This window comes from Tamandua tetradactyla, chromosome 14, assembly GCF_023851605.1.
Source record: "Tamandua tetradactyla isolate mTamTet1 chromosome 14, mTamTet1.pri, whole genome shotgun sequence".
Lineage (NCBI taxonomy): Eukaryota > Metazoa > Chordata > Mammalia > Pilosa > Myrmecophagidae > Tamandua > Tamandua tetradactyla.
Window position 1 is genome coordinate 76,347,419 of NC_135340.1, and position 18,522 is coordinate 76,365,940.

Genomic DNA, 18,522 nt, shown 5'->3' on the forward strand with positions numbered 1-18,522 from the left:
AGCTGCTGAACACACAAGAGGAATGAGTACCTGAAATATGGATCATGTGACTGAGTAACTCTGTTTTTAATTATATTTAATTTGGTTTCATTTAAATTTAAATAGCTACATCTGGATAGGGACTACTATGTTAGACAGCTTAGTTCTAGAGCTCTCTTCCTGCAGGGACAACCCTATCTGCTGAACAACACAACCCTTCAGCATGTTTAATTTTACAACAATTAAATTGAAAGTAAGACCAACAAAGAACTTGTTTCTAAAGTAAAAATTCAGTTTATTCATCTGTTTATGACACAGTACACAGAAGCTAAGTGTTTCACATCATAGATTTCACTTCCAACTCCTTGGAATGTTCATTTCTTTGGCTAAAAGGAGAGACTGGACAGGAAAGCCAGGCAATGCTTAGGTAACTAAAATACGGTAGGGGGGAACCAATGTCGATGTCATCCTCAGCAGGATGAGCACAAGGGGTTGTTAGTCACAAGCTGATTTTCTAGAACTGTTAGCTGGAAGCATAGGGAGCCCCGCGTCTGGATGCTCATGCCTTCTCGGGCTTCAGTCGTCTCCGCCACACAGGTACAGCAGTGCTTTCTGGTAGTCGCCCTTGGTGTCCTGCTACAAATGGCCAAGGTGGAGGTATCAAGAAAAAGACTCAAAGTCCACAGTGACATATGTACAAGCCCCACACACAGCAGAGCCACTCCTGGTCCAAAGCAAAGTGAAGACTCTGCAGGATCCCCCCTGCACGCAGAGGCCTGGAGGCCACATCAACCTCACCAGGTATGGTCTGGGAGTGAGGTCACAGTAGGGCGTGCCCCAGGGAGACTTTCAAGCCACATGGTCACCACAAAGGTGGAGAAAATGCAAGGTGGCCGAGTGACTAGAGCGAGAGAGCCCACCCTGCTCCTTCTAAATGCAGTGATGCCTGCAAACGCCATCACTTTCTCCCTCATTCCAGAGAGGACAACCGTACTTTTCACCTCAGGTGCTGATGGTCACATGGAAATAAGCTGATGAGGAAACAACTACTAAGAGCCTAACTGGTCCCTAAACATTAACATATGCTCTAATAAACCTGGGTTTGCCAAACCCACCTCTAAATTCACCCTTAGTAGCTACTGACATGCCTATGGTATTTTAAGATCTTACAGTCAGGGGGCTTACAGAGCTCATCTGAACTATTCACTGTGCCCCAAGGCAGAACTAAAAGGCAGTCACTTCTCATACATGCATGTCCCGTCTCTGCAAGGTGAACAGAGGCTAAATGGATGGGAGAGATGGGAGTTCTCAGTAACTGAAAAACTAAAGGTTGCCAGGCCCGTTAGAGATGATTTTTCAAGAATTGGAAATATAATAAAATGTAAAATTTAATTAATCTTTGAATTCTCCTGGAGGTGCCAGCAAGGTTTGCAGGATCATCTTCATGAACACCATTTATCATTGTAGAACAGCAGATGTGGGGAATATAAAATATTTACCTGATTTATACAGATTCCAGGACAAATCACAAAGGCATTTTCAAAATTAAGTCCTGGACATTCAATGTTTGGCCTCTCTTCCCGAGAGAATTAGAAAACAGAAAATCACCATTTGTATCACTCCGACAGGCCACCTCTCCAAGGATCCCAGGGCAGGGGCGACACAGAGGCTCAGGGCCTTACCTGGATGTAGTAGTACAGGGACTTGCCATACTTTCTCTTGAATTCAGACCTAATTTTCAACATGTCTACTTCACTGCGGGAGACCATGATTCTAATCAGGACCTTGTCACGAGTCCCCTTGCCCTGAAAGTCAAGTTGATGTTCCAAGTTATAATTCACTGAAAAGATTATCACAAAAAGTAAATGTTTTCTCACACATGGATCTGGGTTCTTGATGCTGCCCTCTATGAGACTGCAAAGGTAACAGTGAAATGATTTCCTTAAGATAAATGAGCATCTTGGAATTCCAAACACACCACTGTGCTTTCAATACATGTATACTGAGCACCCACTGCTACAAGACTCAGTTCAAGGGAGTCCAGGACTTTACATACATTACAAAAGGTTCCTGATTCTCAGGGGCTCAGAAATACACATACGTATTTTTTTAATCATGGCTCCATGCCATTTTGAAAGGTCTGAGCAGTAGGGACCACTGAGTTTACCTCCAGAGCCCCAGACCAGAGGCCCTAGGGAAGGGGAGATGTTTGATATGGAACCTGATCACACACGGGAGAGAAATGGAGTAGAGAAGGGGAGGCGATCCTGGGGAAGTAGCAAACACAGAGAAAGCCACATCTGAGGGGTGGAAATAGGACTGGGTTTATGGGAAGAGACGGTTCATTTAAAGGAGATGAGTCGAGAACATTTAATTGGGAACCAACTGCAGAGGGCTTTGAATACTGAGCCAAGGAATTTAAACCTTGGGAGGTAGAGCTACAGGGCTGGCTTTGCAGTCAGACAGACCCAGATTCAAATCTGGCCAGGTACTCTGAGGTTTTCTGAGCTCCTAGATCTTATCTATAAGGAAGATAATAATAATATCTGCCTCATAGCTTTTTTGCTATGATTTAAGTGGATCCCATGTGCAAAGTAGCACAACGTCTATTACATAGTGGCAGTTTAAGAAAAAGCTGAGCAGGAACCTGATATGTCTACCATCTGGCGTTTTCTCTCTTCCTTGGTACTTTTATACCCGTATACAAATGGGTTCAAGTTGTTGAGAGAAGTGGATGATTGATTTGTGGTTTTCTCACCTGTCAAATACCACCACAGCTGACTGGTGGGCTAATGAATCTAAACAGTAGGGTCCTTTCCTCTATTAGACAATACTTTCTGAAACTTCACAGGAGAGTTACTTAGGGAAACAAAGGGAGAAAAGCTAGTGTGGAAACACTGATGTCTCAGCCGGTGATCCTTACCTTCATGGAGTCATACAGCCGATCAGCAAAATACAGGGGCTTGTTCTGAATGCACTGGACTATGGAAAGAAGGAAAAGTGGTCAGGGGTGTAGCTATTCCTTTCCTCCACCAATGGGAGGTGATTCCTGCCTCTGGGACATAAACTCAGGAATGCTCTGCCACAGCAGAAATGAGAAAGGCTGCAGAAAAACTGGAAGTTCTCCGAAATACTAAGCTGCACTGTGGTCTTATACCAGGGAACTTGGAGAGCTGCAGAAACCCAAGTAGATATGTGAGTTTAACGAACAGAACCCTTTCTTCTCTTGACCTTCTGTTCTACCAGTTTAAGCCCTTCATTATTGTTATATCCCCAAATGTATACAGTTCAGATTATAAAATGACCCAAATCATATATAGAAGCCACATCTCCCAAACACACTTAACAGGATGGTCATTTGCTCCTTCAGCCTCAGCACTACTTACTGAAAGCTGATGGCCACCAAGGATGGGCAGCCCCACTTGCTTACCCAGGTTCAGGAAAGCATTTTCCAGGTCGCCTTTGACCTCCTTCTTGATGCTCTCCAGCATGTCATAAGGGCTATAGCTCTTGTACCTTTCAAAAACTAACGAAAAACAAACAAATAATTAGAATAATAGAGCCATTAGTCAAAGTCATCAGTGATCACCCACATAGTTATGCACCCTGATTTTTAAAAATGAGGACGATTAGAGAGTCCTAAAGGGTCAGGGGCTTTCACAGTGGACCTGACATTCCACCAGTTTGCCCTGGAACAACCACACAGTGCCTGCCCTAACTGGTCCTGTATCTGTCCTGAATGACATCTCCTAGGCCATGCAGTTTGACCATCACCCCTGAGTGAAACCCATTCTATCTGGAATCCATGAGAAACAGGATGACGCACACAGAAAAATTCACTACTGCAACCAATATGGTAAACTGAAACATCCCTCACACAATGAGGGGCAGCAGGCTAAGTCTATGGAACACGGAAAATATTGGGGGGCTTGAGAGAGAACATCACGAATGGACCCCGAGAGTGGAAACAGGTGCGCTCATGGGAATACGATGTGGAGAGTGAATCATGTGCTGGAAGACCTGTGCCCCACTCCACACACACAAGCAGGCTGCCGGAGAGGGCTTTTAGCCTGAGGCTGCTGATCTCCTCGGCACAGCACCTACCTTTCTGGAGGTGGCACACACTCCGCTCGGTCATGATGCTGATCCACTTGGGAACATCAGTTCCTTTCCTCTTCACTCCAGCATCGTAGAGATCCTATGAGCAGAGCCAATCAGGAAAGTTAATTACACGATCCAGGGTAAGGTCATAAAAAATTTCATGTCAAAAACAAACAGACCAACCAACAAACAAAAAGCCACACATTCAAAACACCAAACGAAAGAGGATGATTACACTGCAGATATGGGCAAAAATGTACTATTGAGGTCAAAAGTCTAAATCACCAGCAGTCTTTCTTAGGCACGGAGAGAAATTTGCAGACTGTTCATGAGGTGGGTATTTGTGCCAGTTTGAATCTGTGCTGTACCCCAGAAAAGCCATGTCCTTTAATCTTCATTCAATACTGCTGGGTGGGAGCTTTTTATAATCCATGGAGATGTGACCCACCCAATTGTGGACGATAACTTTTGATTAGATGCTTTCCATGGAGATGTGTCTCTGCCTATTCAAGTGGGATGGCTTACTAGAGCCCTTTAAGAGGGAACCATTTTGGAAAAAGCATTAGCACCACAAGAGCCCACAAAGTCAGAGACCCTGGGAGATGAAGAAGGAAAATGCCCCAGAGGAGCTTCATGAAACAAGAAGCCTGGAGAGAAAGTTAGCAGACATCACCATGTTCGCCATGTGCCTTTCCAGTTGAAAGAAACCCTGAATGGCATCGGCCTTCTTGAACCAAGGTATCTTTCCCTGATGCATTAGATTGGATATTTCTATAGCCTTGCTTTAATTTGGACATTTTCACAGTCTTTGGACATGTAAACCTGAAACTTAACAATTCTCTCTTTTTAAAAGCCATTCTGTTTCTGGTATATTGCATTCTGGCAGCTTGCAAACTAGAACAGGGTATAAATCTCCCTCTTTGAACATGATAGAAAAGACTGAGAGCTTTTGTTTACATAAAAAGGATGTTCATTAGCACATCTGGCCCCCGCTTTTGGCACTTTTGATACCAAAAGCGGAAGGCAGACAGCTATACCCAAGTGTCTTACGGACTCAGGAAATGATGTAGCTGGAAAAGGAAATGATCCAATCTCATTTTCAATTTCTAGAAAATTTAGGGGCTACAAGTAAGGCTAAGAATAAGTGGGAGGAAGGGAGGAAAGGTGGATAACCATTCAGTGATTTTCTACTGTCTGGGAGTAGTAAAACTCAATTCCTATTAATTTATTTAAAAACCTTCTTTACCTTCTGCTAAAACTGCAATGTGAAATACACTGAATTTTTTTTTTTTTTTTTTTTTTTAAGAGAGAGGGAGGAAGGGAAGGAAAGACAGAGAAGGAAGGAAGGATGGAAGGAAGAAAGGGAAACATCTTTAAACATTTTCTTGTTTTTTTTTATTATATTTTGTTTGTTTGTTTGTTTTTTTACATGGGCTGGGGCCGGGAATCGAACCGAGGTCCTCCGGCACGGCAGGCAAGCACTCTTGCCCGCTGAGCCACCGCGGCCCGCCCAATACACTGAATTTTAAAACTGAAATGAATTGACATTCATTGTGTTCTACAACGCTTATGAAATGTTTTGAGATAAATACTGACCTCCTGGGAAAGGAATATAGTCCACAGCAGTTTGAATTAGCTTAACAAATAGTTCTCAGCTATTACAGGACTGTAACCGGCAACAGTACTATTCATTCTATCCAGCTGGAAAAGAAGGAAAGGTCCCTGCCTCCGTCCTCCTCCCCCACAGTGGAGCAATAAGCCTTCCCATCTGTTTAAAATATGTCTACAAATTCCTTCACATTCCTCCCTTCTACGGGTGGAACCTAATTCCTCTCTCATCAAGAGTGGGCTGGATTTAGTGAATCATTTCTACTGAATAGACTATGGCAGAAGTGACGATGTGTGACTTCAGAGTTTAGGTCATAAAAGGCACCGTAGCTTCCTTCTTACTTTCCTCTCAGATCACTCACTCTAGGGAAAGTGAGCTGCCATGCTATGAGGACACTCAAACAGTCCCACAGAGACACCCTGTGGAGAGGATCTAAGGCCTCCTGCCAACAGGCATGTTGGGTGCGCCATCTTGGAAGCCTTCAGATGATGGCAGTCTGGGCAACATTTTGTTGGCAACCTCACAAAAGACACTGAGCCAGAACCACCCAGCCTAGACACACCTGAATTCCTGACCCACAGAAATGGAGAGATAATAAATGTTAGCTTTTGTTTTTATACTACAAGGTTTGGGTTAATTTGTTACACAGTAATGGGTAACTAATACACAGACTATCAAGGCACTTACTAGAAAACAGAATCCCAAACCAAGAGGCTTGGCACTTACCCGGGCATCTTGGTCAATCAGTTCATAATCAATGACAGAGCCATCTTCTGCTCGTCTGCCCTACAGAAACAAATAATTAAGAACATCAAATGTATTGCTTTGTGTATTTTAAAATGGAAAATATCATTCCTTTTCCAACTCATGTAAGCCATTATTTAATTTACTAATCACCCACTTACATTTCTTCTTCATTTTCAAAGCTAGACAAAAACAAGGAGTAGTCAAATCGTTGAGCCAGTGAAGTCGGGGGGTTGTGCCTCACCATCATCTACATACCTTCCCCCTTGGTACTCGGCCCTGAGCTAAGCACCAACGAAAAGCTAATGATATTTGGTTCCTTCCCTCACAGAGCTTATAATCCATCTAGAGAAACAAGCATGGTCAAACGATACGATAACCTATGGCACAAAGAAGACATGAAAGGAGAAAGAAGGGGAAAAGTGGTCAGACTCTACGGTCAGCAACTCTTTGTGAATGAGCGGAGCATCTAGCTGAATCTTGAGAGATGAACCAGATGAGGTGGTAAGAGGGGGGAGGCATTCTACCCAAGAGGGAAAGCACAGGCAGAAGCAGGGTCCATTCAAGGTTACAGCAGAAGAGAGCATCAGAAAATCCTAGGAAGATAAGTTAGGGAGGCCTAAGGTACAGAGGATGTGTAAAGGCAGTTCAGAGTTTGGATCTGATGCAGCAGAAATGTGTTTTCATCAGGGAAGTAGAATGGCGAGACTGGATTAAAAGATCTGTGGATGGCAGGACCCAGGGTGGGTTGTAAACAAGAGAACAAAGCCAGGAGAATGGCACCGCAGTTCTTAGAATAATAGAGATGTGAGTTGGTGAGGATGCAGCACCCAATCAATCAGTCATTTGCTGTTAGGTCCTGGAGAAAGTTATTTCTCTTCCCACCCTTGGCATGTAGGCATTCAATTGAACACTGGTCAGAACTCAGACTCGGAGGTGAAATGCCTTTCATCCAAACTAACGTGTTATCATTAGCAAATGACTCCACTATGTCCCCTACCTCCAGGCAGAGGGCTACACGGACAAATCCTCATGAGAAGTGAGAGAAGGTGAAAGAATCAAGAGTCACTTTTCACCGGGTCAGGTGTGACCTTCCCTTAGTCATGCAGCAGGGGCCGGCAATAAATCCAGGCCAGGACTTGAGAGATGCCTATTCCCTCCCTGGCCTCAAAGTCCACTTGTCCATGCAGTTTCACAGGATAAGAAATCCTATTATACAAAAATGACAACTCTGCAGTGACAGTGCAAACCACTGTTGGAAACGCAGCTGAATTTTCTGATCCAGGCACAGAGGATTTAGTTAATTCGCTCCCAAATATAAAACGAGGCACGTGACTTGCCTTGGGAGGAAGCAAGGGCAAAGGCATAAACTGAGAAACCTACCTTTGCGAGGGCAACCATCAGTTTGCGGAAGTCACCAGACGTATCGGAAACAATGTCCTTCTCCAGGTCGGTCTTGTACACTTGGAAAACAACATGCCTGGTTTTATGCATCCTGCCTGTGCAGCCCACTCCCTACCTATGCCAAGGACCCCATCCCCACCATGACACCGAAAAGAGAAATGGCTGCGTCCACATGGATGGAGCCCTGCTCCTCAACCTAACCTGGGGAAAGGGTCTCTAGACGATTTTTGCTCTTATGCCTTCATGATTTCAGCCAATATCATCACTAGTGAGGAAGGACAGAGAACGTGGCATCACATCAGTGATCCTCAAGCTCACTTTTGATAGGTGGCCTCTTTTATAGCTAAAATACTGGTTCCCAACGTTTATGACCGTGAGGACTCATTCTAAACATCCAAAATTTGGAATGCTACACACACACACACACACACACACACACACAACCCAACTGTGCTTTTACTATTCACCAATGGAGAAAACTGCACAATGGTAAAATTCTAGTAAGAATGAAATGCTTTTGAACGAATTTGTGTTTTCTAAATTCTAAACAGCATCTATACTGAAATGTAGAAACACATACTCATGTAAGCCATATTATCTATCCTACTGACAGCCTCTGTACTTGGTACACACAAGTCCACACACCTCTTGTAATAATTCTTCAATAAGTCACAGTCCAGAGTTGGGGACCTCTTAAGCAGAGACTGGACAGCCCTCAATAAATCAAATCCATGTGCAATACCTTCTATTTTCCCCAAATCTTTTTTTTTTTTTAATAAATTTTGTTTTTTCTCCTTTCCCTCCTGTCCGTTCTTCTGCAGAAGTGGAATATAATCATCAAAGTCCAGGCAATAACGTTGTATGATTCCATTCATACAAAATCTACAGAACAGACAAATCAACAGCGGCAGAAAGATGAGTGTGGCCAGGAGCTGGGGGGAAGGGGTATGGGAGTGACTACTTAATGGATACAGGGTTTCCTTCTGCTATGATGAAAAAATCTGGACTAATAACGGTGATAGTTGTGTAACGTTGTGAATGGACTTAGTATCACTGAACTGTACACTTTAACGTGGTTACAAATGGTACATTTTATATTATAGGTATTTTGCCACAATTAATTTTAAAATCCAGGCAATGAGGGGGTGGAGGGGAAGGTCCTGGCCCACAGCAACCTCCTTGAACGGTCAAGACAGAGGGTTTTTTCTGCGTCTCTAATCTGGTAGCTTAGCCTGAACTCCAACCCAGGTGGTTGTGACAGAGCCACAGAACTCAGGCTGAGAGGATGCATCAAAGAAGTAGGGTTACTCACTCTCCTTGTAGACTCTGTTAATTTCCTGCAGCTCCTGGTTGGTCCTTGAGCAGATGATCTCAATGAGGGAATCCTCATCAGTTCCCAGACCCTGTGAATCAGGCAGCACAGAAATCAGCAGGGAAAGCCCTCTTCACCGCTCGCCTACTTCTCCCATCTCAATTAAGTAAACTGCAGACATGGACAGGAACTGTCAGCATTTCCCTCCCTACGTTCTTACTGAGGGATCTGTACTATATTTTTTGGCATAAAGTAATTCCTATTTCTTAAAAAAAATGCTTAGCCAGGAGACAAAATGGCATAAATGGCAGGTTTGAGTTCAACTGTGTAGAAATAAAAAAAATGGGAAGAGACACCAAATGTTAAGTGTCAAAAGACAGTGTCTTCGGATGATGAGTTTATAAAGAGATCATTTTTCTTCTTACTATTTTTATTGACTTTTAATTTCTATAGTAATCACCCATTATTTTAACAGATGAAAAATAACTTTTCATGATGAAATTCTAATTTAAATCAAAGGAATACAGACATTTTAAGTTGTTATTCACAGCCAGCATCATTAGATTAGAATGAGTCTTTTTAACAGGGAAAGAAATAGATAAAATAAAATTTTTAGCTTCACTTCTTTGAAATGCAAAATTGGGTTAATGTTGAAAATTTCATTTTTGTACTTATGTTTTTGCTTGATTATTATGCACTCTTCAGGCATTTTAGGGAAGCTAAGGGAAATAATGAACTGCCAAATAAACCTGGACACCATCACTTTATTAGGGAATAAGAATTTGATGGGTGATGTATTCAAATTTAATATATACACTTTTGAGCATGCCAGATAGCTTAAAAGGACTTGATGAAACATGTATTTCAAAGCTAGCTTCATGATCAAAGTCAAGATTTAATAATCAGGATTCTCTAATACCTATCTTTTAGAATATGGAAATATCACTTTGAACTAAGTAGAATTACAACTGTTTAAAACGTAAATCAATTATAAGGTGTTAATACAATAAGAAACTTACTTATCCACATGAAAAGTGTGTCAGCTATTAATTAAACTTATTAGAGTTTGATGCCCCTGAAAATGCGGTTTGTGTAATATAAGCTAAGCCTCAGGTCAATGGTTAATTCTGAATTTTATTCTTAATCTAAAGTATGAGCCAATGCCTTTCCTGTCAGAATTTTTATTGTGAATTATAGGGGTCTGAGCATAGACAAAATTTTCTCCCCTTGTTAGCAGAAGGTCCACACACAAATTCTATACAAATGTTAGAGAATATCTCCCAAGCATCTTCAAGTATTTTAGGGGGACAGTTTTTCAGTCTCAAAATAAAATAAATATAAAATGTAAATATAAGAATAACTCATGTCATGAGGATGTATGCACAACTATGTGATGACACCGTGAGCCAGTGGCTGGACACTTCAGATGGTATGGTGTGTGAATATATCTCAATAAAACTGGATTAAAAAATAATAACTCATGCTTTGGAAGAACTGTTATATCCTGTCAGGTAGAGCAATGCAAGATTTACCTTCTTGCATCGAAACATACCAGCATTAACATCTGAGAATACTAATAGTGGATTCATCATTATAGTTGAAGATGACCTTGGCAATTTCCAAAACTTGGCCCAAGCCTTCCAGAGACTATCCACAATTTCTATCACAAGGGCAACTTCTACTCTAACATAAGGCAGACAATGCCACTGGTAGTGCCAGAAGTCAAAACAGACTTTTTTTTAAAGCAGAGTTCAGTGAATGTCACTTGGAGCTTTATGGATTTCAGAAGGGTATTCAGCTGTGATAGCTAATGGAAGAGCTGGCACAAGGTCAAAGATTTAGCAGTTACAGCATCTTTCATTGGGCCCAATTACAGAGGTGACAACAGTGACTGACAGCACAAACAAATCCGTTTTAAGTCACTAATCCCTAATCATAAACACCAGTAAAATCACATGAATCCCAACTAAATGGATTCTTGACGAAAAAAAGGTCAACTGATCTGAAGTGTTGATGGTTAGAAGAAACCTAGAGGAGGCCACCTCATCCATGATTCCCAAAGGTCCTGAGACTTGGTTTTCAGGAAGGTTATTCTGTACAAGCAGGGTCAGTGAGTGGTGCTGACATTTTACCATTCTTAATTATGCATTCCCTGCAGTACTGCCTATTTAGGAAACCCAGAGAAAGTCATTCAAATAAACTGAGAAGAGCTCGGGCTAAGCTGATGAAGTGAGGGAAGAAAGATGTTTAACAACAAATATTCCAGCAGCCCTGAGCTCTGCTGAATCCTGGGGCCCTGGAAATGCCCAGCGTGTGAAGCTGCCTCACTCGAGTCACTCTCTGGGTAATGGATGACAACTGAACTGTGACATTATCTCTGGTGACAGGGTTACAGCTTGGTCTCTTCATAATTCAGGAATGGTGCCATCTCAGAAAATGCACTTGGACGTAGAATAACTAAAATCAGAAAAAGATGATTCCCCTCCCCCACTTCCCCCCAACCCCACACTGTAGAGGCTTTACCCAGTTATATCAGCAGAGGGCAGTATCAGATTATTCAAAATGTTTCAGGCCCACTTAAGGAAAGGTTTCAAATGCTTGGCTGTAACCTGCATTTATGTTTAAGCAGTCATTATGTTTATATCATAATTGATCTTTTAGCAGTGTACATTATTCAGGGAACTTCCAACCTAGAATTTTTACTCTCTAGCACAATCTATAATCTCATGTTCAAAATAACTCTGCAAAAGAAAGACATAATTTCTTCTATACCTTCAGAAAATACAGGTATATTCATGATTTGAAATCACCCCTTTATATGCACCGTGATGTTCTGATTTTGCCTGAATTTTAATCAAACAATGAGATTGACAGGGAGAAGGTCAGGAAAGGAAACACCCAGGAGAGCATGGGCAGAATTTGCAAGCTTTACTTAACAAAAACTATGAGTTTTACTTTTGCCTTAATATCACAACATATATTTTTAAAGGAGGAAGTGTAATCAAGGAAGTAGTTTTCCAAATGCTGGTTCAATTGCCCAGGTGCCGAGCAGTAGCAGCTGGTAACTGATTTCTCAGCAACATGAAATTTTCTTTACAGTTTTAAAAAAAAGTAATTGAAATATTTTTGGTACAAATCCTGAGACTTATAGCTTCAGTTCATTTTTTAAAAAAAAGGTTCCAAATGAGAATTCAACAAAACTGAAAATCACCTAATTACACTCAGAAAGCTGTAATTCACAAATATTAATGGCAGTTTTTGACAGAGATTAAACCACACACATGTTTACCTTCATGGAGGCTTTGAGCTCGGAAGCGTCATACTGAGCAGGTGTTTTCAACAGACCCAAAATCACCGACTCCAGGTGGCCAGATAAAGCCGACTTCAGGGCTGACCCAAGTTCCTTTAGAAAAACAGACACATGGAAAACTAGTTGGTGACCGATATCCTCAGGTCAAACTATCCCTCAGCATTGTCTCCTTGAATAGACCTAGATGTCCGAAACCTAAAGATCAGGTGTTTAACAAAATCCCGTAAATTCCATTCTGATTCTGCCTTCTGCCCCAGTCATTAACAGGAAACCAACCAAGAGGTGTGCAGTTCCTCAGAAAGCACGTGTAACAGTATTTAACAACCGGCTTCATAACATCCCTGGGAGACAGGACTCTGGGGTTCAGGGACCCTGCCAAAGGAAGTGGTTAGAATGGAGAGTTTCCCAGGCAGAATCCTCATGGCCTTCTGATTTCCTCCTGTGAAAAAGGCTTGTGCAGATTCTCCAGGGATGGCTCCAGGAAGAACAGAGGCCAGAAGCAGGATAAGGAGGCTGTGTTTGCAAAACACATCCTAGAAGTTTGAGAAAACATGTATTTGTCCATACCAAACCAGGGTTGTGTGGGTAGAGATGGGAGAGGACTAGAGCCTCTCAGGTGCCCCCCTAACTTCCTCACTGCATGTTATTTCTTAAGGGTTCCACTGTCACCATTACCCCAAGAATTTTAAGACAGAAGTCTGAATCGGCACCCATCTATTTAGAAGGATACTCCAATCAAACATGGCTTTTAAAGATGCTTCCTCGGGTATGAAATGTCCTGCAAGATCCAGGCAGCCCATGCACGGGGAGATGACTGAAGACTCCCATTACAATTGCTTTCTTCTTTCTTTTAACCTCGTCCCTCCTTTCTTTCTCTTCTGCTTTCCAGTAGTAGCCTATGGCATTTACAGTGTTTAGCCCCAGGAGTTACTTATTGCCTATAGCTGATAAATAGGAGGTGATTTGCAGCCTCCTTCAGAGAATATTCTTAACTCATTCATAGATGTCAAGAATATTAGAATTGACACGGATTTTAGAAATCATCTGGCCCAACCCCTTAGCCACCCAGTTTCTTCTGCTTCCAAGTCCTAGCAACGCACAGCACTTAAGAGAAGACTCTGAAAGCAACACCTCCCAATTATAACACCAATGTTCCAATTTGGAACTTTGAGGTTAGCTATTTCCAAACAGCCTACCCTGGCATGGCCCTCTCCCCATACTTACTCCCTAACCTTTAGTCAAACCTTAAATAGCAATTGGGCACCTACGGATGTCTTCCCCTTTTATTTTACCACTGTTCAACTTCCTGTTTCCCATCATGACTAACATAGGGCTTTGCACTTAACAGAAACTCAAAAAATGTTTGATAAACTCCCTAAAAGGGAAAGCTGGCATCTGCTTGAACATAATGAATTATAAAACAAGTCCTCTCTCCCAGCTCCTCTTCACTTCTCCTAGCTGTGCATCAAGCTCAGTACCTTAAAACCTAGTCAGCCATGGTCCGCATCCCTAAAGCTGCCCTATAAATCAGGGCTTTCTCTTTATTTCACCACTAACTCATTTGAAAGAGTAAGTTCCTGCCTCCAGGATTTCCTTCAGAAATGATCTCAAGTAGTTTGTGTATCTCTAATAACAATGATAACTTTCCTTGGCCCAGGGCTAAGGGACATTAGGAAATCAGTAGGACAGTCCCCAGAACACCGTGAAGCTTGTGAGGTCATGAACCCCGTCATGAGACGGGTGATGTCATCCTCCAATGGGTCACGAGAGAGCTTCGCTCTTCAGCTATCTCACAGGAAATTGAGATCCAGGCTTCCACATGTGTGTGTACATCGATGAGCCCAGGTATGTTCCAAAACCACTCTGTAAGTGACAACTAGAGGAGCAATTACAGCATATTGTCCAAAAAATGGGCTTTCTGCTTCAACTGAGACTCAGCTGTCAGCTCATAGATCCTTTGGGGAGGCTGGAGAAATGAAACATACCCCTCCATGCCTCATTACAGAGGAGAAGCGTTGTCTAGTTGGAAGAAGAATTTTAATGCACACGGATGAAAGAGGCCAGACACTTTCTTATTTATGTCCAATTGTTTCGGGGTGGGGGTGGGGTATATCAGGCCTTGACCTGCAATTACCAGGCCCCTGATGGTCACGTTAACCCCCAAAGCAGAAATGTCTCAGGCAGAACCGCCACTGAGGCAAGAGCAAAAGCTCTAAGTCAAAGAGGAGCTGCAGGAAGCTATGCTTACTGCACCGTCCAAGAATAAATCGAAAGCTTTAAATAGCAAAAAGTTAAAAATAAAGCAGCGAGTCCTTAAAAATAAATTTTCCCAACACTACAGCAAAATAAAGAGTGAACAAACACTGGGTTGTTTCTTAAACACGAGTTGACAAGCAATGGAAAACAGCACACAAAGACCCTTTAAATAGTGGGAATATGGCACGCTGAAGATAACATGGTAGACAGAATGAACTAACTAAACCCTTTGTTGTAAGGCTCTTAGGAATTAAAGTGTATTTTTTAAGAATGAGAGGAGTGTGTGTGGACAATACTCAGTGGAGGCCAGTGTTCTAAGATTAAATTACAGACATGCAATCAGGGGCAAGCAGACGTCATTAGATGGAATGAGTTGCTACACGTAGGGAGCTCAGCCTAGCAGCTGGCATGAAATAGGCACTCACTAAATGGTACCTATTATTACTGTTGTTATTGTTATTATCCCTATTCCTTTCTAACCTTCTATTTCCAGAGCTGCTCTCTCCACATGCTCCAGTTTGAAAGAGGGAACTGTCTTCATGCATGAGCTCCCAAGCGCCCCAAGGGCAAGGGGTAAGGGGTTGATAACTTTTGCCAAGAAGCAAAAGGAAAACCAAGGTTACCAAAAGGTTCTTGCTGGTAACACTCTTTTCAGGAAGAGTCAAAATTTATTAAAAGAAAAAGCAATGGCTAAGGAAATTTAATTTGCCAACAAATGGCCTCCATCCCTGAAAATGCCCGTACCTTTTTGGTCCTTCTCTGGTAAGCGAAGGCAATGTCCTGTCTCTGCTCATTGCTGCGGTTGGTCAGGATGTTGACGATGGTGACCTCATCCACACCTATGGAAATACAGTTGCAAAAAGTTACAACCACTTGCGGTAGTCCTTTGTGTTTCCATGGAAGGTTTTAAGCAGGGGTCTTTAAACTGCAATTTCTGTACTGTTTTCCAAATGGCAACATTAGGACATCAAAATTTGTTCTTTCTTAAGAGCAGCCTCTACCCAACATGGACACCCACTTCTTTTTTTCCTGACAGTCTCCATCCTCAAGCCTTAAGAGGAACTTTTAGATATGCGTATTTTTTAAAAAAACTATTTTCTTCATAAATTGGTTTCTGGAATCAACAGTAGGAGGTGCATTTGTGGGGCTTTGGCAGTGAGATGGAACAAAGATTTAGTAGGATTCTAAATGAAGGTACCCAAATTGCCATTTAACTGGGGATTTAATAGACAGTAACTGCAGACTGAGTTAATAGAGACAATTATTTATATTTATTGCAGGACTACAGCTATATAAGCAGCTAGGTATAATTTCCATAATTATAGAAACTGTCATGACAAATGAGTCAGATTTAATATGGCAGTTGTATTTTAATAGCATAATTGATTAATACAATCACACTTATTGAGAACTAAATTGTTCTGTAAGGAAAATAAACGTTCCACTGCTTTTAATCTTCAATAGGCAATTTTAATAATCAATTTTATAACTTTATTAAAAAGAATAAGTGTTTTAATCTAAATTAAATCTAAATTGGGAGTACTGAAGTGCCACTGAAATATTTCAGTACCTATTTTAATTGGAACATGTGTATTTACAAAGATAAGCAAGGCCCCTGGCATCTGAAAGTTTCCAATTTACATCAGAAATAGTCTGAACATACCATTTAACTTAAGAAAGCAAGATTTTAAGAATTCAGAGTGCAAAAGGTCTCTCCTGACTGATTATGAACTTTGTTTAATAAAAGGAAGAGTACTGGCTATAACTGGATAGGTAATTCTTGGGTGAGAGAAGAGAGTCACTAAGCCCACAAGCTCACGTGCAAACCCTCCCCAGCCTGACGTAAAGGAAATCAGAGAGGTCCCTAAAATCAGAGGGGCCCCACTAAAGCCAGAAAAGCCAGAAGTACAATGCACTGAGTCAAGGCAATGAGCCGAATGACAGAGGAGGTATCCCAAACTCTCAAGTGTGTTGGTAAGATCAAAGGGCATAAAGTTAGAATTCCCGGGTATAAAAATAACATCTCTGAGTGAGCTCATACCAATATGTTACACAATTGGTTTAACTGCCACACCTATAACTTCAGCTCAGATTTTTTTAGAGCAGCAATGCAAACAAAGGAATTCAATTGCTACCTATGAGATTCAGCTTCAAAGATACTTATTTCAGCATTGTATATAATTTAAAAAAAGGGAAAATATGTCCAATAAGAGATTTTAATGAAGTAAATGTCCTTTTGTCCATATAATGAGTTACTATGCAATCACTTTAATGGTGGTATGGAAAGTATTCAGTGACATGGAAAAAATGTTCACAATACACTATTAAGTTAAAAAAAAATCACAAAGCTGTGTATGTAAAGTATAGCCCCATTTTTGTACAATGCTAATTTAGGTATAATAAAACACTAGAAGCCTTTATATCAAAATTGTAATAGTGATCATCTGAGTAGTAAAATTATAAAAATTTCAATTTTCTTTCTTTTAACTATCTACACTTTTCAAAGTTCACCTTAATGACCATAACAACGTGATGGTTGTTTTTTTTAATACACAGTGAATGACATGCATTTTCCTATATTGATCTAGAACCAATTAGAGACTTTACCTCAAGATATTCCCAGCATGATTCTAAATACTTTGGTTAGAATTAAATTCAGTGCGTGTAATTAGAAACCACATCTATATAATTCTCTTTAGTTTCCTAAACATCCTAACACAAGCTATTTTATTTCATTCTCAACACAATTCTATTGTATAGTTGAAGAAGGTGTGAGGCTGAGAAAGACACAGTCCCAGCTCTGCAACTGTTGCCTGTGTAAGCATTTGCCCTCCTTGGGTTTCTAAATCTGTACCAGGAAGGGGCTGGAACAATGAATGACCTCTGGTTCTGCTTCCATGAAACACAGATAGACATAATAACTGAGCTCTGATTTGCATTTAGTTCCACTTTGATACAGGTAGGATAGATCCCTTCAAAGACTCCTTCAGTTGCCAGCTACTTTAGTGGACACGTGTCTAGGCACACGCACGTGCAGGCTACCCACCCACCCCCCATGCATGAGTGCACACACACCCCTGCCCTCCCTTTCTCTCCAAAATTCTATAGCTCCAACTTTATATTAGGAAAACTATTTCTTTGAAAAGGTGTTTTCAAACCTTATATTTAGCATTATTACTCAAATCTGAAAATGCTGAAGAGCGATAACAAAATATAATTACATCTGTTCTAATACGTCCTGAAGTCAATTTAGAGGCTGGTGACCTAGCACACTGACCCATAAAAAGTCATTCCCTCTTGAAAACAAATGCAAAGGTCATGTTTGTGTCTGAATGTGGTCCACCTGGATTTGAACTACATGAGGTACTTACTAAAGCCAAAGGTGAGCCTACTTCAGACCTAGCGATTAAGACTAGGATTTAGAGCACAGGAAGCAGCATTCTGACTAGCTCCATGGTGAGGCTTCGAGATGGACAAACATGGGTGGAAAAAGGGAAGAACTTTAAAAATCTGCCTATGCTTCTCTGAGGTACAGGGCCCACCTCAATTTTAGGGAAAGAAATGTTATCCCTGCCCAAGGAATAATACCTGAAAAGAGCTCATTACAAGATTCCCAGGGATGAGTTGGCCCTGGCACCAAGTGGCTGACAATGCTTTCCTGACCAAAAGGGGGGAAAGAAATCTAACAAAATAAGGTATCAATGGCTAAGAGAATTCAAATGGAGTCGAGAGGCTATTCTGGAGGCTACTCTTACGCAAGCTTCAGCTAGATATTGCTAATTACCATGGTTTGCCAAACCCCAACCA

The 18,522-nt window shown here is 41.4% G+C and overlaps 1 protein-coding gene and 1 long non-coding RNA gene across 6 annotated transcripts in view; one reads left to right on the forward strand and one right to left on the reverse strand.

The window, feature by feature from the left end:
* Positions 1 to 250: 250 nt before the first annotated feature.
* Positions 251 to 18,522, reverse strand: part of ANXA2 (annexin A2) — a 46,227-nt gene continuing 27,955 nt past the window's right edge. For all 4 annotated transcript variants that reach the window (XM_077128075.1, XM_077128076.1, XM_077128073.1 and 1 more), the window contains 10 exons: positions 15,460 to 15,554; positions 12,439 to 12,552; positions 9,150 to 9,240; positions 7,817 to 7,896; positions 6,416 to 6,475; positions 4,084 to 4,177; positions 3,410 to 3,505; positions 2,903 to 2,961; positions 1,662 to 1,784; positions 251 to 615 (listed from right to left, as the gene is read on the reverse strand). In XM_077128075.1, the coding sequence (XP_076984190.1) occupies positions 556 to 615; positions 1,662 to 1,784; positions 2,903 to 2,961; positions 3,410 to 3,505; positions 4,084 to 4,177; positions 6,416 to 6,475; positions 7,817 to 7,896; positions 9,150 to 9,240; positions 12,439 to 12,552; positions 15,460 to 15,554 (872 nt within the window). In that variant the 3' untranslated portion in view covers positions 251 to 555. The remainder of the gene's footprint in view (positions 616 to 1,661; positions 1,785 to 2,902; positions 2,962 to 3,409; positions 3,506 to 4,083; positions 4,178 to 6,415; positions 6,476 to 7,816; positions 7,897 to 9,149; positions 9,241 to 12,438; positions 12,553 to 15,459; positions 15,555 to 18,522) is intronic.
* On the forward strand, positions 5,974 to 13,315 carry LOC143656199 (uncharacterized). Of its 2 annotated transcripts, none has more exons than XR_013162422.1 (3): positions 5,974 to 6,289; positions 6,765 to 6,937; positions 13,115 to 13,315. It is a non-coding gene; the product is annotated as an uncharacterized LOC143656199 (long non-coding RNA). The 2 variants fall into 2 exon arrangements; XR_013162423.1 differs by having other exon boundaries at positions 6,765 to 6,934.